This window comes from Panicum virgatum, chromosome 3N (genome assembly GCF_016808335.1).
Source record: "Panicum virgatum strain AP13 chromosome 3N, P.virgatum_v5, whole genome shotgun sequence".
NCBI classification, from domain to species: Eukaryota; Viridiplantae; Streptophyta; class Magnoliopsida; order Poales; family Poaceae; genus Panicum; species Panicum virgatum.
The window spans coordinates 53,098,215-53,120,325 of NC_053147.1; the positions used below are offsets into that span (position 1 = coordinate 53,098,215).

General features: G+C 48.4%; 1 protein-coding gene across 2 annotated transcripts; it reads right to left on the reverse strand.

Moving 5' to 3' along the window:
* Positions 1 to 4,146: 4,146 nt before the first annotated feature.
* Positions 4,147 to 5,266, reverse strand: LOC120663349. Of its 2 annotated transcripts, none has more exons than XM_039942151.1 (2): positions 5,117 to 5,266; positions 4,147 to 4,974 (listed from the first exon to the last, which is right to left on the reverse strand). In XM_039942151.1, the coding sequence occupies exon 2, from the start codon at positions 4,971 to 4,973 to the stop codon at positions 4,455 to 4,457; it is 519 nt and encodes a 172-aa protein (XP_039798085.1). In that variant the 5' UTR covers position 4,974; positions 5,117 to 5,266; the 3' UTR covers positions 4,147 to 4,454. The 2 variants fall into 2 exon arrangements, with proteins under 2 accessions (XP_039798085.1, XP_039798086.1); XM_039942152.1 differs by having other exon boundaries at positions 5,093 to 5,266.
* Between the last annotated feature and the right edge of the window lie 16,845 nt (positions 5,267 to 22,111).

Consider the following 22,111-nt stretch of genomic DNA (forward strand, 5'->3'; position numbering starts at 1 on the left):
TCATCAGTTTCAACATCGGATTCATCATTGGAGGAGGAGTCATCACTTACATCATTATTACGTTGTACCATGAGACACATGGGAGGTGGTGATGATCTCCGAGGGCGATGGGTGGTGCAGCTCTTGTAATTTTTCTTGTGACTTGAGCTTTCACCACTTTTCTTGGGCTTGTAGATGGCGGAGAGAGCTTGAGATCTTGATTTGTTCTTTTTCTTCACCATCTTCTCCATCCCCACCGCACTCCCTCTAATGAGAGTTTTGTACCCAAGCTCATAGAGCTCATGTACATGCTCGGCAATCTTGCGGTGATGGTATAGCACGGCCCTTGGATATTCTTCATCAGTTGAACTTGATTCATCATCACTATCTTCCTCATCCTCTTCTTCTTGTTCACTTGAGCTTGATGAGTCTTGCCGCCTTGGTTCGTGCTTGCATGAGTGCTTGGCGGCGAGACTCTCGTGGCTTGAAGAAGAGGTGGATTTTTGCTTCTTCTTCTTTGTCATCCCCATACTATACTCATGGACGATGATTTGATTAATGACTTGGTTGGGTGTAATCTTGACCAAGTCTTCTTTTTGCAAGAGAGCGTTGATGATGTCATAATCGGACTTGCGAAGGCTTCGGAGGATCTTGCGGTTAATTTCTTCATCTTTAACTTGATTGAGACCTAAGGCATTGATTTCATTGACAAGAGTATTTAATCGTGAATACATGTCATGAGCATTATCATTGGGAAGTTGCTTAAAGCTACTTGGCTCCTCGCCGAGAACATGATATTTTTGCTTGGCAACATCCTTTGTGCCCTTATGATTCTCGACAATTTGCTTCCATAGCTTATGAGCATTTTCATTAGCAAATACACGATTAAACACTCTATCACATAGAGAAGACAATATAATTGATTTTGCAATGGCATCATATTGTCTCTCGGCCTTAGTCTCGTTTTTCTTGCCTAATTCGGTGACACGCCAAATATCAAGCCCACGGGCTTGGAGATGTGCTTGCATAAGCACTTTCCATCGAGGAAACCACGTGCCATCGAAAAACGGAGCCCTATCGGTACTCATCCCTTCGCCGGACATGATACTCACTCGACGGTGAAGTCGACGGGTCTCCTACGAGCTTTCTCACAAATTTACCAATGGAATTGGCTAATCCTCGTAAGAGGTGTGAGACCAGGCTCTAATACCAATTGTAAGGATCACCGGGGTGTCTGACCCTAGAGGGGGAGGGGGTGAATAGGGTCGCTAATTCGCTTTCTAACCTAGGGCTCAATCTACTTGCATAAGATAAACCTAACACATCCTACACATGCTAGTTATGACTAAGGTTTATCTATGCTACTCTCTACTTACCCCAAAAGACTTGCAACCTATAGCCAATCCTAATCAAACTAACTAGGAAAGTAAAGGCACGCAAGATAGAGTAAGTGCGGAAACGTAATGCGGTAAGTAAAGAGGTAAGTGCAAGAGGGATGCAAACTCCCGAGTAGACACGGTCATGTAACGTGGTTCGGCTCAAACGCCTACGTCCACGGGACACCGAGGCTCTTCCGATCACCGTCTTTCACTAGGCCACCAAGGCGCACCGGCAAGCAAAGGCAAGTGCCCACAAGAAACCGAGTCTCGTGCACCACCACCGTCTCTCTCGGTCACTCGGCCGAAATCCATTACGGAGCTTCTCCACCAAGGAGGGGGTCTCCTCTTCCCCCGTACAAAGTGTCGGCACCGCTCCACACCAAGTCGGAGGGTCGTCGACGGGAATGCTTTGCTTGCCTCGGCAAGACTTCTCTTAAGCTAGCTCTATCAAGAACTAAACCAATACAAGTGCACAAAGCACTCTCTCAAAGCTTCTCACAAGCTAGATATGACACTAAGCACTTCTAGGATGGTTGGTGATGGATCTTTGCTTGGGCAGCACTTCTTCAGCTCTTGAGGCTTCCAACCATATGTGACAACCGGTCATGGGGGTATATATAGGCAGCACAAGCAAATATAGCAGTTGGAGAAAAGCTACCTGAAAAGCCCCTAACGCCGGTTAATCCGACGCTCCTCCAATATCCATCGTCGGTTCAACCGGTGATACTAAACTGCCTGCCTCAAAAACTAGCCGTTACGTGTACGGGCAATCAACCGATGCTGCGTCGGTTTAACCGGTGAGTGTAGTTGTCCTGTGAACTCTGAAAAAACAACTCTCTGGACAACTGCACCGACGTTCACCAAGATCCAATCATCGGTTCATCCGGTGTATAGACCTTGCCTTAACTTCTGGATCCATTGCACCGACGTATTCAACTTTCTTCAGCGTCGGTTCAACCGGTGCACTCTGCTAACTGAGTCTTCTTTGAGCCCATTGCACCGGTGAGTGTAATTTGCCTCACGCCGGTTTAACCGGTGAGGGCAAATTACCTCTGTCTTGGTCCTTTTCGACCTGATTTCTTCGGGGTTTTGTATCTTTTCATCCCTTGGACCTATAAGCCTGATAATGATCATCTTGACACATATATTAGTCCAAATGTTGTGTGTGTCATCAATCGCCAAAACATTATATTGAAATATGGCATGAGAGGCCATTTTCGCTACAGAGGGAAAGAAAGGGATGGGACGGCGAAAATTTCCGGGAAGGAATTCGAAGGATTAGGGCTCGGTCGGAAAAGGGGTTTAGGAATGATTTGAGCTCCACGATGAATAGAATTTCTGAAAATTATTTTTAGCGCGTGATTTATTTTGGTAAATTTTCAAGCTGTTACAAACGGTCCTTATATATTCCAATTATGTTAAAATTTCTTAATTCCTTGCATGTACGTGCGGCTCTGGTTCTGTCAAGTATGGTAACCTAAAAAGTACAAAAAAACCATCTTCCATACTATTTGAGGTGGGGTAATAACATACTCCCTCCGTTTTAAATTATCGGTCATTTGACTTTTTTAACCTCAAGTTTGAGCACTTGGGTTATTCAAAAATCTATGCAAAGTATCACTTTTTTTGTTGTGGCTTGCCTTATCAATACGAGTTCTTCAAAAATGACTTAAATTTGACTATATTTGCACAATTTTTTTTTGAATAAGACAAGTGGTCAAACTTAGTGCCAAAAAATCAAACGATTTATAAATTGAAACGGAGGGAGTACAAATTTGTATCTTTGTTGAAGGGACATGGCCTAATACTGTATATTCCAGCCTTATGATGATTACATGTGCTTTCACTACTACTGAATTCTTAACCGAGGAAGGCAAAATTGATTAACCGAGGCGGTTTTCGCAACCGCCTCGGATGAGAGGTCACGGTAAATGACCTTTTTTTCCGAGGTGGTTTTGCTGCCTGCCTTCGTTAATCAAATAAGAAAATTAAAAAAAAGGGAAAAGCCCACTGCTGTCAAGAGGTCTGGTAGGGAGGGAGGAGAGAGCGAGGTAGAGGAGAGGGAGGGAGGCCGTTGGGTGGCTGCGGGGGTGAGGGAGGGAGTTGTGATTTAGGGTTTCATCTTGCTTTTATATGCTGGATGTGCTAGTGGGCTGTTGTGGGCTGTCTGGGCTCTGAGATGGGCTAGTATTATCCGAGGCGGGCCTTATAGCATGTCCGCTTCGGTTAATATATTAACCGAGACGTTTATGTTAAAACAACCGCCTCGATTAATGTTTATTAACTGAGGCGGACTTTTTAAAGCGCCCGTCTTTGTTAATCGTTTTTGCGAGGCGGTTTTTTGTAACCGCCTCAGTTAATTAAAAATGACCGTCTCAGTTAATCGTAGGCATTAACTGAGACGGTTCAAAATTATGCCAGTCTCTGTGGGTCTTTTTAAAGGTCGCGGTTCATATTTTTTTTGTAGCAGTGTTTGGAAGCATTTTTTTGATCAAATTTGAAATAGGACACGACTAATTTATGGCCGGCTGTATATTATACCGGTTGCGCGGTCACCCCGTTTTGGATAAGCAGTGGGTGTGTACATGCATATATGAGGTGTGCGCGCGCATGCAGTGAGTGTAATTTTGAAATTATTAGAAGGCCCGGGCCCTTGTCTGCCGGAAGAATAAACCTGAAAATGCCGGAAGAATAAACCTGAAAATTCTTAAGGAACCTCGACCGTGTCAAGTTTGGTGTGACATGACAGAAAAAAAGGAAATTATTTTTCACTATGAGTCATGATTACTTTAAATGGCACTCTCTTGGGTTCAACGGTGGTAGGGTGGCCACCTGCAATCACTGAGCCATTGATGAAATAGTCGGAGAAACTACTCCGTTCGCTTTGTTGTGGCTGGTGGCTAGTGCTGATTTGTTATTAAAAAAAAATTCTACTGGCTGGCTGGTAGCTGATGGCTGGTGCTGATTTGGTATGAGAGAAAAATACTGTTGGTTGCTTGTCTGACAAGCCAAATGAACAGAATGTAGAAAACAAAGGCTTGAACATGATTAATCACAGATTCACAGCTCTCCCCATCAAGCCTTCTTTGCACGCTACTAATCTAATGGCCCTCCAGGAGCTGAACGAATACCAGTAGAGCACTCTGAAAGACTAGTAGTGCGATGCAAATTGTGTAAGTTGTCCATGAGCCATACCTGCCGGGAAGGAGTATCAGAGTTGTCTTGATTAAATTCTTTAGGCAAAAGGAAGCCCATGATGGCAAACATGGCGTCCATGTTCTTACTGGATATTCGCTGCTCGGCCTTGATCAACTGCTGGGACAGGTTCCCGGCCGTGTAGAGACGAAGGCACACGAACCTGCTCTCCTGCTGGCACTCCATGACGAGCTTCAAGGCCTCGCCAAGGGTTTCGTCAAGGGCCTCAAGTGCGGCGGCCACCGCCAAGTCGTTCATCAGCTCCGTGTTGTTCTTGTGCTGCGACAACGTCTTACTGACAATATCAACGCTGTCTTTTATCTGCTGGCATACTTCGTTCTGCTTCGCCGTGTCTGCCGCTTTGTTGATCTTGAGCGCAACTTCGATGACCTTTGTAACGGCGCCCACTGTATCGACCATCCTAGGCAGTAGGCAGAGAATGACAGAGACACAGAGTACAATTAATCTGCCGATCAAGTGTAATTACAAGAATGAACTAGTTAATACTATGATGACAGTTCACGAAAAATCATAATAACCTGATTAGAAGTCAGAGCACTGACCTTGCTTCTTGGATCCTCCTTTTCTTTCCCTGCAGACACCTTCCTCCAGATGAGCGATTCGTCTATTGGCTCGGCAGCCAGACTTGTTGGTTTAATGAGCTTATCTTATCTACAATGGGGACAAAGAACGCGCTTGTTTCACCAGGAACGAAGTCCCGGCCCTCTCACGGAAATTTCATGGAAACAGGCTGCAAGGGATACAAGTTAGGTAATTTTTATGTCATTGGGTCGATCCAAAAAGTTGGTAAAATAAACTAGAATGGTATTATGTGTAAATAATTTGAGAGGAGAAATGAACTAGAGTAGCATGCTATCGTAATTAATTAGCTGATCCAAAAACACCAATAGTACCCACTTGCATTGAGCGTCTCGAAGAGTTCCTAATATTTTTTCCCCCAAACTTGTTGTTTGCCAACTCCTCAAATAGGTATAGGAAGGCAAAGAAAATCCATCTCCAATAGTTCCCTATTTTTACTCCCAAAAAAGAAAAATTATGGTAAAAAAAAGTGCCGAAGAAAAATCAGCCGCCAGGAGGCTGATCAGGAGTCACGGGGTTGTGCGCATCTTTACGCATAAAGATGGGCAATATGCCAATTGTTAGGAGATGGAAAATTAGGATAGGGAACTATTGGAGAGAGTTTTTTTCTTTTTTCTAAAAAATATAAGAATAGGAAAGACGGATAGAGAACACTTGGAGATGCTCTAGCTGCAAGTAAACTGATTATGCAGAGCCAAAACCTCCAATAATGCCCAAACAACTTTCAATAAAGTAATCCGAGGGACTGAAACTGGCGACCAGAGGGGGGTGAATGGGAGCCGATCAAATTTTTTTCTGAAATCTGAAACATCGGCCTATGTCCCAAAATCACCGCAAGCCCTCGAACCTAGGTCAGCGAGAATAGCTATGGACAAGCTATATCGAAGCAGAAGACCCAGGTCGCAGCGCGGAAGCAAAGCGAGTCGAAACGCAGAACTAAACTGCAGAGACCGGTCAGACCGGTTGCACAGACCGGTCGGGCTGGGAATTCAAACTCTAGACCGGTCAGACCGGTCGCTCCCAGACAGCCCGCCAACAAAGCTCCAAATGTCAAATCTTGAGTAAATGAAGTCCAAATCCAACCAAACTTGGAGGAAAGCTTCGTAACTACCCCGTGAACATATCCCCAAAAGATCTCACCCAAAAGATTCACGGATCGAGAGAAATCGAGGAAAGATCAAAGAGGATTGGGGTTTTCTCAAGAACACAAAATCGCCAATTCGTGAGAACTCATGATTCCAGGGGGTTTGGCACTAGGCTATATCCATAGGAATCGTTCCAAAGAGTTTATCAAACCACGAAATCAAGGGTTGTTCTCCTCCAAACAAAGAACACAATAAAAGAGGAGAATTGAACCCAAAACGCAAGAGAGAAGGGGAGGACGAGATGCTTAGCACACGCAAGTGAATTGCAAACAAATTTCATCCATTAATTCTAAGAGGAATTCACCTATACAACAGCTAGAGCCATCCGCCCATCATCCACCCACTAGATAGAAGAGAATAGCTATAATCTAAACTCGAATAGCTATAATCTAAACTCTCTTTGCGTTGGAGTCCTTGGCCCTAACCTAGAGCAGGGGTAGGGGAAAAGGAAAAACACAGAGAAAACAAAAGACTCAAGAGACTCTCCACCAGCCACGGGCTGGTAGGGGTATTTATACCCGGCTGCTGCGGCCAGACCGGTCCAGGGGACCGGTCAGACCGGTCGGGTCAGCAGCACCCTGCTGTATAACCTCGATCGACGCCGCAGCTTCTTTCTTCGACTCGAAGTCTTTGCTGCGATGCCGCCACGTCGACAAAGATCCGGTCCGCAGTTTTGGAGGGTCCGCGAAACCCGGGTAGGTGGCCGGTTTTGAGAAAACCGCCAAAACCTCACGCGCGGGAAGATTCCCGCCTCCACGCCGTGGCCCTAGACGCCGTTCCCGCCTCGGCCTCCTGACGGCCCTAGACGCCGCCCGACGCCCGTCACCTCCTCGCCCGCAGCGAGGCCCTAGATGCCGTCGACGCCCATCGCCTCCGTCAGTCCCGAGACCGACGCCCGTGCCTCCACGACTAGGCGTCTTCAACCGTCGTCCGCCTCCATGGTTTTGTGGCGCAAACCAAGAAACCCGCCTTCCGTCGCCGCTTGCGCCCTCGATCCAGGAGTGGACACCGTAGCTGTCGCCCGGTCCGAGCTCCGGTCCCGGCTGCCCTTCACCGCCGTCCACCGCACGGTCCATCGGCCACAGCACCTCCACGACAGCTCCGCGTCGACACTCGACGCCCGTGTACCTGCAATCCAAAGACCAAGCGCACGATCACACCGCACGGTTGACAATTCACTCGTCACAGGCAGGATAGAGTACTCACATTCCTCAATCTCCCCCTTGATGAGTGCATTGTCAACACACCACAAACGAACCAAGAGAAGTGAAACCAGAAAAGAACAAAGAAGCACAAGCAAGTGACGAAAGGCTTAGAAAGGCAAGAACAGTCACTTACTCAAGCAAAATCGATCCCCTAAGACAAGGGCAAAGGCTCGACGCAATCGATCAAAAGCCAAAACATGACTCCTCAAAGACAGAGTTAACGCTCGATGCAGTCATGCAAGAAGCAGAGGGAAAACGAGGAAAACCAGGAGCCAAGAGCAAATCAGAAACTCCTCAAGCAAAGCTTTTCCCTCTCACAAGTGCAACTCTCCCAAAATGATGCACTCTCAAAGCCCTGTGCACAACAAGTTTTTCAAAAATCAAACAAGTCTCCCCCTTGTTCGATCACTTCTCTCAAAATTCTCCCCCTTGTTCGATCACTTCTCTCAAAATTCTCCCCCTTGTTGGCACATGCACACATCAAGCCTAGAAAGACCTAAAGCTCCCCCTGAAGCTGAAACTTCCCCTGAACAGATGCTATGCAATGAATGCAATGCAGGAGGTGTAAGTGAAAGTATTCAGAGATACAAGGATATGAGCAACATCTAGTCACAAGCACGTGTGCATCCATAAACAAGACCTGCATCTAGCTCAACAGGGTATATCAAATCAGTCTAGAGCTAGGCAAGTTCAGTTTAGGAGAAATAAAAGTATCACCCATGATCTAGCACTAACAAGTAGAAAATGAAAAGCAGTGCTAATCAAACTCATACAGGTGAGCCAAAGCAGCCAAAACAAGTTGCCAACATCCATTTTTCAATCAAATTTATAGCAATCAATTCTTAATGCTAGGGGTTGAAAGCTTGTCATGCTTTACTTAGCAACGAGACCAAGCCTATGCCAAAAGACAATCAGAAGCTTAAAGCACTCGTTTCAGTCATGCACAGCCTTGCCCGGGTTCTCACAAGTGCAAAGTGAGCCATCCTGAAAGCTCGATCAGTGCGACAAGCAATCCCACCTGGATCTTTTCAATCCATTTCAAGAACAGTTCAAGCAATTTTTTTTTTCAGATTTAGACCATTTCAAATATAAATTGCTGAACAAAAGGCTACACTAGCATGAATAAGATAGCAAAGCACATCAACACGCCCTAACATGCTAGTAGCCAAGACAGGGTGATCATGTTTTCAGATTTTCAAATCAAAATAGCTTAACTCAGATGATGTCATATACACAGTGGAGCAAGCTATACATGATCAAATTTATCAGCTCACACTAGTAGGCACTAGAAGATCATAGCAATGTATACAAGAATGCTAGTGCAAGTGAGACAATACAAAATGCAAACATGTACAATGCATATGCACAATGCAACTACCAAACCTAGAAAACCAAGAGAAGCAAAACAAAGACCTACCAAGCTAACCAAAACAAAAGTCAGCGATCAAAAGGGGTAACAAACCCCAGGCTCCCCTCGCAAGCGAGCAAAGGTGTCCTGCTCTAGCGGTTTGGTGAGGATATCTGCGGTTTGCCTCTCTGAAGGGACATGGATCAGGTCAATGTGTCCTCTCTCATGGTTGTCTCGCAGGAAATGGAATCGGATGTCTATGTGCTTGGTTCTGGAGTGTAGGATAGGGTTCTTTGCAATGCTAATGGCTGACATGTTGTCTACAAAGATGGGAACCCTACCGAAACTCAACCCATAATCCTGCAAGGTTTGTTTCATCCAAAGTATCTGGGAGCAGCAGCTAGCAGCGGCAACATACTCAGCTTCTGTGGAAGAAAGCGCTACGCTAGCCTGCTTGCGAGAGGACCAAGACACCAAAGATGTACCGAGAAATTGACAAGTGCCGGATGTCGATTTGCGATCCAAACGACACCCACCGAAGTTGGCATCAGAAAAGCCCACCAAAACCAGAGAAGAGTCCGCAGAATACCAAATGCCAAATTCAGGGGTGAATTTCAAATACCTGAAGATGCGTTTCACCACCTGCCTGTGGGAGGTGCGCGGAGAAGCCTGATACCGCGCGCAGAGGCAGACGCCGAACTGGATGTCCGGTCGCGTCGCCGTCAGGTACAGGAGGGAGCCGATCATGCTCCTGTACTCCTTCTGGTCCACCGCCTCGCCGTCCAAGTCCTCACCAAGCGCCGTAGATGTGCTGATCGGAGTCGGCTGAGGAGACAAGTCACTCATGTCGAACTTCCGCAGCAAGTCTCTAGTGTACTTGGCTTGATGGACAAAAGTGCCCTGAGGAGTTTGCTTGATCTGCAGCCCGAGGAAGAACTGCAACTCACCCATCATGCTCATCTCGAACTCGCTGGACATCTGCTCAGAAAACTTGGAGACAAGAGCGTGAGAAGAGCCACCAAAGATAATATCATCCACGTATATCTGAACTAAAAGAAAATCAGTGCCAGATCACATGAGGAACAAAGTTTTATGAACACATCCCATTTTAAAGCCCTGAGCTAGCAAAAAGGTTTTCAATCTATCATACCAAGCTCTAGGTGCCTATTTGAAACCGTAAAGAGCTTTCTGAAGTTTATAAACACGGTTTGGAAACTTGGGATTTTCGAAACCAGGGGGTTGCTTCACATAAACCTCTTCGTCGATAAAACCATTCAAGAAGGCAGATTTAACATCCATTTGGAAAACCTTAAAACCCTTGGAAGCAGCAAATGCAAGAAAGATTCGAATAGCTTCCAAACGAGCAACAGGGGCAAAAGTTTCCTCAAAATCAATACCCTCTTTTTGGCAAAACCCCTGGGCAACAAGACGAGCCTTGTTTCGAACAACCAAACCATCCTCACCCAGCTTGTTTTTGAAAACCCACTTCATTCCGATGGGATTACAGGCAGGTGGAGGCTCGACTAAGACCCAAACTTGGTTTCTTTCAAAATTTTCAAGTTCCTCATGCATGGCATTGACCCAATTAGAATCAGAAAGAGCGTGTCCAATATCTTTGGGCTCAAAAGAGGCAACAAACGCTGAATGAGCAAAGCCAGCGATACTTGTTACCTTGGACCTGGTGACTCGCTCGTTGAGATCACCTAGCATCTGTTGAGGTGGATGACGACGCTGGATGTGTCGCGGTGCTTCCCGTGTCGAAGTCGCCTCCTCCTCAACCAAAGCTGGTGTCTCCTCAGGTGCAGCTGGTGAACCCTGAGTCACCTCCTCGATCAGCCCCCGGGAAGTAGACGTAGTCGGGTCAGGGCCGTCATCATCATCCGAGCTCGTGGCAGAGATAGCTGGGTCCACAGCACGCGTGGTAGCCTCAGCGTCGCCATCTGCAGCTTCTTCCTCCTCATCTTCAAAGATGGAGGTGCCGAGCTCATCATCTCCTGCAACTTCAAAGACAGAAGAATTGCACGGTGTAGTCTCGTCGAAAGTGACTTCACAAGTCTCTCTGACGATGTTAGTATCAATAATCAGCACACGATACGCTCTAGAGTGAGAAGCATAACTGAGAAAAACACCATCAGACGAGCGAGACTCAAACTTATCCAGATTTCCATCTTTCAGCACAAAGCACCGGCAACCGAAAACTCTGAGATGGTCAACACGGGGTTGGCGTCCAAACCGCAACTCATAAGAAGTCCTGTGCATGAAAGCACGCAAGAAAATACGGTTGGACACGTAACAAGCGGTGTTAACCGCCTCAGCCCAGTATTTGCGAGGAGTCCTATTGTAACACCCGGTTTATAAAAGAACATAAACCGAGCAATCATATACGTGCCAGGATCAAGTCACACGTATATACAACAGAATGAACAGTATATCATAGCACATATCACGTAAAAAGGTATAATAAAGCGAAGTACGAATGTTATTTATTACAATAATGACAAAAATGTCTGATACAGCGGAAGCGAAGTACAAAATACGATAAAGCTCTCCGAAGCTGAAGCAGGGCGCCACAGGGACGTCGACTGGGAGACGAAGCACCTAGAAGTCCTCGTAGTCCTGGTAGCGCTGGACGAACTCCCTCGTGTCGGCAGGAACTGAGCAGCAGTAGCGTAGCCAAGAGGAAAAAGTAGAGAAGAGGCAAGGGTGAGTACACAACTTGTACTCAACAAGTATAACACAAACTATGAGGCTCTAGGCTGGCTGACTCAACTGCATTAGCTTTTAAGTGTTGGCAAAATTTATTAAAACTATTTACTATGAGTTGATGAATTACCATTAACCCAGTTACATAGTAATTAATCAGAATTAATCATACTACTACTGAGAAACCAAGCCAAAACCAAGCCACCAAGGTAACCCCGAGAAGCACCTCCCTCGTCGGAAGGAGATAACTTCACTAATCAAAAGGAGGATCTGGGCCGCTCATAACCGTGAGCACGGCTAGTATACCAGTTTTACACTCTGCAGAGGTTGCACATCTTTACCCACAAGTCGTGAGCTACGCCAGTTGTTCATCACACTTCCTTAGGTGAGATGGCCAACGACTCACTACGAGGCCTTTAAAAAGAATCTCGTTGGTAAGGCGTAACCGCGAGAGTTAGGTCGGCGACGATGGGGCCCACCTCCGGGGGTACAAGCACAGGAGCGCAATCCAATCACAGACCAAGCCGGAGGAGCAGGGACCATTGAAGCTTACTACTCTTGCCCCGCAGGTAAGTTACTCCAAACCAAAAAGATCTAATTATTACGCCAAGTCTATCCCATTCTAGCCTTGTGGTAGCGCTGTTGTCCCAGGTTGTCGCTCTATGAACCGGTCCTTATGGAGAGTGGCCAACCAAGCACTAAGCACCGTGCTGGCCCCCTAAACCATGTTTCTACAAAAACCATCTTTTAACGAGACGTGAGCCACTCAAGCCACACAGAGTGCCACTCTCAGAATTAAGTTCAAGTAAACCATTAATCAATTTAATTAAAAAGGACCAAAGTGTGTTATAGCGCAGCAACCTAGCACAACTAACCAAAATGCAACCCAAAGGTATATTTAAAGGATATAAACTGGCTAGGAAATCCTTAAAGGCATACAGTATTGAAATGCAGTATGAAATTGTAATTAAAAGTGATAGGTTGTTCATGTTATACTTGCCTTCCTCGTACTGCTCTGGCTGCTGCTCAAAGTGCTCGGAAGACGGCTGCTCCGGGTACTGGTACTGGGGCTCCTCAGATGGATCAACGTCTACTCACGAACACATGGCCAAAACAAAGCACGATAATAAGCATACAAACAAACACTAACAAAAACTAAGAAACAGTACATAAAAACAGCACACTAAACTACTCTAAAACTATTCTACGCGTCACAACGATCGCGTGGACATAAAGAACGCTAAAAACGGAGCTAAAACGCATTTTCTGGGCTAAAAACAAGGTTCAGGGGCTTATTTGCGAGAAAACTAAGGTTCCAGGGGGTTTTCTGCAAAAACCGAGGACTAAAACGTAATTCACCATTAAATCTAAGGGCTAGCGTGCAAAAGACCAGGTGCTGGACGGCGGGTTCAATATTTAAAAAGCTCAGGGGGCTGCTTGCTAAATTCTGGGCCAAACTGCAAATAGTTTTACACTATTATGGACCGCGGGTTGATAACTATAAACTACAGGGGCTCTTAAGCAAAACAGCCGCAGCGAACCGGTACGCGTGGATGTGAGCCGTCGGATCGGGATCTAATGGCTCTAGATGAAGAGGTATGGCGATCTAATCTTGGCCGTGGATCCGAGATCGAGCGGCTCAGGGTAAAAGGGGCGCGGGCGGCGGCGCTGCACCGGAGAAGACCGAACTCGGTCTTCCAGGGGCGGATTCGAACGGGGGCTGGGTCGGGAGGCACCTACGCGATATGCGTAATCCAACCGAGGCAACGGAACGGCGGATTGGGGCCTGGTCGGACCTTGGCAAGGCGAGGGGCGGCGCTGGGCCTTGGGGTTCGCCGGCGAGCGGGTGTGCAGGGCGCTCGGGGGCTCGGGCGTGTGTGCAACAGTGCCGAGGAGCATGCGCAAGACATGTGCAAGCTTGGGTGGAGGTCGTGCGGGGCAGTGCGAGGCTGCAGGGCGTTCGCCTCGGCGGAGCTGCGGCAAGAGTCACCGGCGAGCGGCGCACAAGCACCTAGAGTGCGTCCCGGGCCAAATTGACGAGCGCAAACGACAGAGGAGGCCGGGACGATGCTCACCTAGGGGTTGTGGTGGCCGGCGATGAGGCGTAGGGAGGTCGTCGGTGAAGGCCGGCGGCGTGAAGTGGCGGAGCTCGCGGAGGAAGGAGAAGCAGAGGGAGTCCGGGTGCCTGGACCCCTCAGATCGATGTGCGGTGCTCCTGTGAAACCGATGGGAGGGTTAGAAGGGGCCCGGGGCCGACGGTGGCGAGAAAACGGGGCGGCAGAGGGCTCACCGGCGGCGCAGGGGCTCTGCTCCGAGCGGAGGCGAGGCGCTAGGGTTGCGGGGTGGCGGCGCTAGCGGGATGAGAGACGCAGGGGGTGCGGCGCGGTGGTTAAAAGGCAGGGCCAGGCGGGGATTGCGGCGGGGCGCAGCGGGATGAGATCCCGGCGAACTCGCCGGTGATATCGGCGTCCGTTGCACGGAGGGGGAAAGAGGAGGGGGAAAGGGGCTCTGACGCGTGGGGCCTACGTGTCAGAGGCGGGGCGAGCGGGCATGCGCTGCGGGACGGGCGCGGGAGTCGGGCCAAACGGCGTGGGCCGCGCGGTGCAGGAGAGGCAGACAGGGCAGGCCGCGGCGTTGGGCTGAGCGGGAGAGAGGCGGGCCGCGCGGGGAGGGGGTGTGCGGGAGTTGGGCCCGCGACTGGGCTGCTGGCGCGGGAGTGGGTCGGGCCGCGGGAAAGAAAGGAGGTGGGTTGGGCTGGATGGCTGGGTTTGGGCTGGGTTAAGGGTTTGGGTTTTCTTTTTCCTACTCTTCTCCTTTCTAAATCTAATTCAAACAAAGTTTGAATTCAAATTTGGATTTGAATTCAAACCACACTCAAATAAAAGTATGCACCAGCATGAATGCAACACAAAAAATTAAACCTATGATAAATTTTAATTACTTATGAAACAAAATTAAATTAAATGCAAGGCTAAACACAATAAACCTTAGAAATTTAAATAAAGCCAATTTAATTTGTTAATAAAAGCTGAAATTTAAATTAGGGTGTTACACCTATGGTCATCGAGCATCATCCTCGCCATCTCAACCAGCGTCCGATTCTTCCGCTCTACAACTCCATTCTGCTGTGGAGTGTAGGGAGAAGAATACTGGTGTTCGAGTCCTTGATCACTGCAAAAGGCGTCAAAATGAGCATTTTTGAATTCTGTGCCATTGTCACTGCGGATCGCTCTCATGGCCTGGGGTAACTCGTTTTTCAACCGCAAGATCAAGTCTCGAACAAACTCGAAATTCTCATCCTTGGTTCTCACGAAAAAGACCCAAGAATAGCGAGAAAAGTCGTCCACAATCACAAGAACGTACCACTTCCCACCAACAGACATCACCCGAGAAGGACCGACAGTGTCCATGTGTAGCAACTCTCCAGGGTGAGAGGTCATCACCTGATTAACAGGCAGATGTGAAGTGGCAATCATCTTCCCATGGCGACACGGATGGCAAACAAGGTCCTTTTCAAACTTCAATTTGGGCAATCCTCGGATCAGGCCAAGTGAGCTCAGTCTCGACAATAAGTCAAAGCTCAAATGTCCAAGTCTTCTATGCCACTTCCACAGATCAGAAGAAGGACCAGCCATCAAGCAATGAGAAGGGCCAAAAGGAGTTCCAGAGAAGTCAACCAAGAAAACCCGATCGCGAGGTGTAATCTGGCAAACCAAATCTCCCCTGGAATCCATAACACGCGAACAACCCTCCTTGAAGCGAACCTCAAACCCCTCATCAAGAAGTTGCGAAACAGAGAGCAAATTGAACCCAAGGTTTGAAACCAAAGCAACTTCTCTCAGGGTAAAGCGATCAGAAACTCGAACAGCGCCAAGTCCACGTACCTTTCCTCTTCCATTATCCCCGAACACAATGTACTCCTTTGAGCGCATCGGGGTGAGGCTGGAGAACCATTTGTCATTTCCGGTCATGTGGCGCGAACAACCGGAGTCCATGATCCACCTTTTCTCCAAGCCTCCGACCTGCACATCAGTAGTGAGACAAAGGGTGAGCAAATGTCTCAACACTGGGGTTAGCAAAGTGAGAAGCAAACCAGTGTCGAGCCATTTGCTCTACAGAAGGGTTAGCAAAACCAAACAAAGCGTATCCCCCGTCCCATCTACCGCGTGACTGACGAATACCACCGCGAGGAAAGCGTGGAGCATCAAAACCTCCTCCAAAGCCTTGGTCCCGTGGTCCATAGCCGTACTGAAAACGACCAGGAGCACGGCCGGCAATGCGACCACCCACTGGAGCACGGTAACCACCACCGTCTCCCTGACCTCCACCTACACGGCGCGCCCTAGCATCTTGCCTACCACCACGCTGAGAAGGACCATGCACCCGAGCAGAGTACATGTCCGCGTTCCGTCTCTCCTGCCCTCTCCTCACAGCCTGTTTCCTCTTGAAGCAAAACTCCTCCAGGTGACCTTCCCTGTCACAGAACTCGCAGTGGTACCTCACCTCACGCTTGGGAGGTGGAGGCCTAGCCTGCGGACGGGGAGGAGCAGCCCTCTTCTTCTGGGCAACCTGGGCTGTGGCAGCAGGGAGCGCATCGAGGGGATTCCTCAGCTCATTGTGCTTTGGAACCCAAACCTGCTTCTGCGGAGGTGCTTTCGGTGGTTCTTTAAGCACACCATCCGCGGGGTCAACAAGCGAAGGCTGCGTGCTCGTGCTAGTAGTGTTTCCAGCAGCCTTACCAATCTTACCATACAACCTGTCAAAGTCTGACTTCATGTATGTGTAACCGACCCCAAAACCATCACCACGCTTGAACTGCTTAATCATCATGCCCAACTGCGGCTCACTGCTAGAAACCCAACTTAGAATTTGCTTTCTCTACCGCAAGATTATCCAAATCAGAGATCAAACCAGGGCAAACAGAGCAGTCAATAGGTGGGCTAGACTCTACGACCTTAGTCTTTCCAAAAGACTTGATCAAAGCGTTCTTTTCCTCTAGCTCCGACCTAAGCGTGGGACAAAGCTTACAAGCGCCAAGCAAAGCAGGCCTAGATCTAAGCTCCTCTAGTTCACAAACAACAGTAGCAAACTTGGACTGCAAAGAAGCTAGATCAGACTTGAAGATAGGACACTCATTGCATTCAAGCACATCACCAACAATGGGAGCGTCCTTGACAAGTTCAAGCTCATGCTTGGCCTTGGCTAGCTCGTGAGACACGTCAGAAAGCAAAGTCATAGCAACATCTAAGTTCGCGACGTTCTCACCATGCTTGGCACGGAGAGCAACAAGATCGTTCATGTGAGATATGCAGCCAGCGCACTCATCCTCACTAGATTTCTCCCTAGCACAAGCCAGCTTAGCCCTAAGCTTTCTACGCTCTCTAGCTGCTTCCTTAAGCAGCATCTTCTGGTTGTCGAGAGCGGCGTACAACTCCCTAACCTCTGTATCAAGCAGGTTGATTGTGGAGTTTACCTCTGAATCGCTCTCGGATCCAGGAGAAGAGCCGGAGTGCGTCGGTGTAGCATGTCCACCTGAAGACGCACGAGCACCATCGGCTTTGCCCGCCATGGTGCAGAAGCTCTTGCGCCGATCGGCCGCCAAGCAAAGGCCGATGAAGCCGGTGGCTTCCTTGTCCCGCTTCTTCTTCTTCTTCTTGTCGTCGTCGTCGGAGGTCGGTGAAGAAGAGCGGTCGGTGTCGGAGCTCTTGTCGAGGTCGCTGAGCTGCGCCAGGAAGGCCTTCTCCCGCTTCATGGCCTTGTACTGGAAGCGCTTCGTGAGCGACACCTTGTCGAAGCGTCCTCCCCGGTCACGACTGCGGTGCTTGTGGCGCCGACGCTCCTTGTTGGAGCCTCCCTCGTCGTGGTCGCGGTGGTGGTAGTAGTCGAAGGAGTTGTTCTGGCCACCGCCGGACTTCTTGGGGCAATCGGCGATGAAGTGGTTCAGATCGGCGTAGTTGTAGCACCCGGGGTTCTTCTTCCTCTGCCTGCTGTGGTAGACGCGCTGGAACTTGCTGATGAGGAGGCACAAGTCGTCGTCGCCCAGTGTCTCTAGCTGCTCATCTGAAACAGAAGGCAGAGATGCAAGAGAAAAGCCAAGAGCAGAGTTAGCGTTAGAGCTCGATCCACCTGGGCCAGTCACAAGAGCGACGCTCTTGGAAGGAGGGGCACCATTGAGCTTGGCTCGTGTCTGGTTATCCACCTCCGTGGCCTTGAGCTTGCTGAAAAGCTCGTTCACGGTCAGAGTCTCATAGCCTGCAGACTCAACGATCGTGTTCACTTTGAGATCCCACACAAATCGGTCAAGTGCGTAGAGCAACTTGAGAGCCTTCTCGTGCTCTGTGTACTCAAGGGCACCAGCAGATCTGTTTGCATTGACCTTGTTCACAATCGACTGAAATTGACTGAACATCAGGTCAATGCTCTCACCCGGCTCCTGTGTGAAGTTCTCGTACTCACGTCGGTGAGTCTCAAACAGTCTGGCCTTCACATGAGGTGTACCCTCGTGGTAGTTCTCAAGGCACGTCCAAATTTTGTGGGCTTCCTGAAAACCCTGGATGCGTGAGAACTCCGCACGAGAAACGCCAGCGAACAAGGCATTGACGGCCTTGGCGTTAGCCTCGTGCTGGGTCACCTGGAGAGGTGTGGTCCGAACAGCAAGCACCTCGTAAAGCTGGTTCGTGGTAATATCCCAGACATCGGCTCCCATGCTCTGCAGGAAAGCTCTCATGCGACCCTTCCAGTAGGCATAATCCTCGCCGGAAAACACCGGGATCTTACCAAGACTCGCCATGGTCGCCGAGTGGTTTTCGAACCGGTTAAGGTACTGAAAACCTCAACCAAGCTCTGATACCAATTGAGGGACCGAAACTGGCGACCAGAGGGGGGGGGGGTGAATTGTAGTCGATCAAAATTTCTTCCGAAATCTGAAACGTCGGCCTATGTCCCAAAATCACCGCAAGCCCTCGAACCTAGGTCAGCGAGAATAGCTATGGACAAGCTATCTCGAAGCAGAAGACCCAGGTCGCAGCGCGGAAGCAAAGCGAGTCGAAACGCAGAACTGAACTGTAGAGACCGGTCAGACCGGTTGCACAGACCGGTCGGGCTGGGAATTCAAACTCCAGACCGGTCAGACCGGTTACTCAAACCGGTCAGACTGGTCGCTCCCAGACAGCCCGCCAACAAAGCTCCAAATGTCAAATCTTGAGTAAATGAAGTCCAAATCCAACCAAACTTGGAGGAAAGCTTCGTAACTATCCCGTGAACATATCCCCAAAAGACCTCATCCAAAAGATTCACGGATCGAGAGAAATCGAGGAAAGATCAAAGAGGATTGGGGTTTTCTCAAGAACACAAAATCGCCAATTCGTGAGAACTCATGATTCCAGAGGGTTTGGCACTAGGCTATATGCATAGGAATCGTTCCAAAGAGTTCATCAAACCACGAAATCAAGGGTTGTTCTCCTCCAAACAAAGAACACAATAAAAGAGGAGAATTGAACCCAAAACGCAAGAGAGAAGGGGAGGACGAGATGCTCAGCACACGCAAGTGAATTACAAACAAATTTCATCCATTAATTCTCAAAGGAATTCACCTATACAACAGCTAGAGCCATCCGCCCATCATCCACCCACTAGATATAAGAGAATAGCTATAATCTAAACTCTCTTTGCGTTGGAGTCCTTGGCCCTAACCTAGAGCAGGGGCAGGGAGAAGGAAAAACACAGAGAAAACAAAAGACTCAAGAGACTCTCCACCAGCCACGGGCTGGTGGGGGTATTTATACCCGGCTGCTGCGGCCAGACCGGTCAGACCAGTCCAGGGGACCGGTCAGACCGGTCGGGTCAGCAGCACCCTGCTGTACAGCCTCGATCGACGGCGGAGCTTCTTTCTTCGACTCGAAGTCTTTGCTGCGATGCCGCCACGTCGACAAAGATCCGGTCCGCGGTTTTGGAGGGTCCGTGAAGCCCGGGTAGGTGGCCGGTTTTGAGAAAACCGCCAAAACCTCACGCGCGGGAAGATTCCCGCCTCCACGCCGTGGCCCTAGACGCCGTTCTCGCCTCGGCCTCCTGACGGCCCTAGACGCCGCCCGACGCCCGTCACCTCCTCGCCCACAGCGAGGCCCTAGACGCCGTCGACGCCCGTCACTTCCGTCAGTCCCGAGACCGACGCCCGTGCCTCCACGACTTGGCGTCTTCAACCGCCGTCCGCCTCCTTGGTTTTGTGGCGCAAACCAAGAAACCCGCCTTCCGTCGCCGCTTGCGCCCTCGATCCAGGAGTGGACGCCGCAGCTGTCGCCCGGTCCGAGCTCCGGTCCCGGCTGCCCTTCACCGCCGTCCACCGCACGGTCCATCGGCCACAGCACCTCCACGGCAGCTCCCCGTCGACACTCAACGCCCGTGTACCTGCAATCCAAAGACCAAGCGCACGATCACACCGCACGGTTGACAATTCACTTATCACAGGCAGGATATAGTACTCACATTCCTCATGATCAGTTTAATAATGCCCTGTCGGAACTCTCCTCAGTGTGCGTCACACAAGACTGGGTCGTGGGATGCAAGGGAAAAAAAGGATGCGTGTTTCAGGCAAGTTCGTCGCGGTCTGAATATGAAAAAGGCCCGGCCGTTTCATTTGTCCAATCAAGCTTTCCTTTTTTTTTTCCCTCAATCATTCACTAGATATAATTATTATTTGTCTCAAGAGGAAAAGAAGCCCAATAGTTCATTGTGCTCTTGAATGAATTAGCTTAAAAATGTTGCGAGTTGAGACAAAACAGAATGGTACCTGAAAGGCCGGCCATTTATTTTACTATAAAACGTGAATTCAGAATTTTTCAGGTACATTATACTTCCTATAACTGAGGGCATCACAATTGTTCATAAACAGAAAAACCGATACAAGGAATAGGAACTGTATCCACCAGAGCAGGTGCAACCCCTAGCGGGGATGCCATTGATATCCTTCCAAGCTGATTCATATCATAGGATAATTTAGTCTTTAGAGGAAGCTCCCGGTGCCTCGGAAGTGGTACCACCCGGTAACAGGCTCGGATTCACGGATTCATTGGCTGATGCTACTGCTTCGATCTCCTCAAGATCACCTGTTATGTAAAAGGAAACTTGTTCGTCTAAGTTTAATTTTACTGTTGGATAGAACAACAAGCTTCAAAATCCATAAACTAAAATTCCGCAACCTCCCCCACCCCTCTTAAACTAATACGATCTAGCAGTACTGTAGCACAAATCACAAGCCCCACAAATCACAAGCTCGACATCATACGAAATTTCAGTTAATTTTATTACTATCAAAATATTAATATATTCAAGTTTAAATAAAACTTGACACAGTGAACTTATCCATTCTACCTTTGAAGGGAATACTTGGTCCTAAAACATTTGACACAAGCTAGTTCTTTTGAAATCCATAGCAAGGAGCAAATTAAATTAACATCATATATAGAAGCATTTAACCTTGAAGCTTGCGTCCAGTTGGGATGTTTGGCCTATTGACTTGAAATTGCTAGCAGCATCAGTCGTTGAAGAACATGAGGGGTGTGCGTGTGTGTGCATATATATATATATATATATATATATATATATATATATATATATATATATATATATATATGAACATTTCTTTCCACATGTGTATCTCATGATGTAGGACGTATCTGATCCAACAAAGAGTATATACATAGAGTGTGTGCTTATACTAGAATATCTATGATGATATATATGCTGGGTATATGTGACTATACATAGAGTATGTGGACATATTTATTTTTATATATTAATACTAAAGTATAATCATAATATATTTAAAAAATAGGGATGCTTTTGAAATTTTTTATATATATCCATTTGAAGTATCTTAGAATTAGTATATGAACATACTCAAAATGATAAATGAGTATGTAAATATACATACGGTTGTATACTGATGATGAGAGTAGCTACACACGAGTATAAAAAAAATGTCCAACGAAAAGAGAGAGCGAGTAGGAAATACTCAGTATCCTAACTGGGTAGTTACCGTTTTACTTCTCTGCCTGACCATTAATTTCACAACGAAAAGGCCGGCCATTAGAGTTGCGCTAATCCATACTTCTGGACTAGTAACTTCATGGCTTCCTGCAGTAGTGCAACAACATGACAACCAAACCAAATGATCTAGCTCCGCGCCGCCGCACGCCGCATCTCCGGCGACCTAGCCCTTCTCAACTTTGATCCGGAAAATGCCCTCTGTGGCCGTAGGCTCCATGCCGTTCCTCTTCCCCACCCCCACCTTCTAGCTTGCTACTACTCCCGCTCCTTCCTAGGCTCCAGCGAATCAAAAGCCACTGCTTCTCACCTCTCTCGTACCCTTGGTCTGCGAGCAGATAACTGCTTTTCTAGTGTCACACCATGAATCCACCACCCACTGATCCCACCCCAAGCCAGGCAGATGAAGAAATGCCAGATCCAATCCCTCCCGCCCCAGATCCTCCTCCAGATACAGGGACTCTGCTGGCTGCACAAACAAATCAGGCTCTGCAGCAAATTTCAGTTCCCCACCAG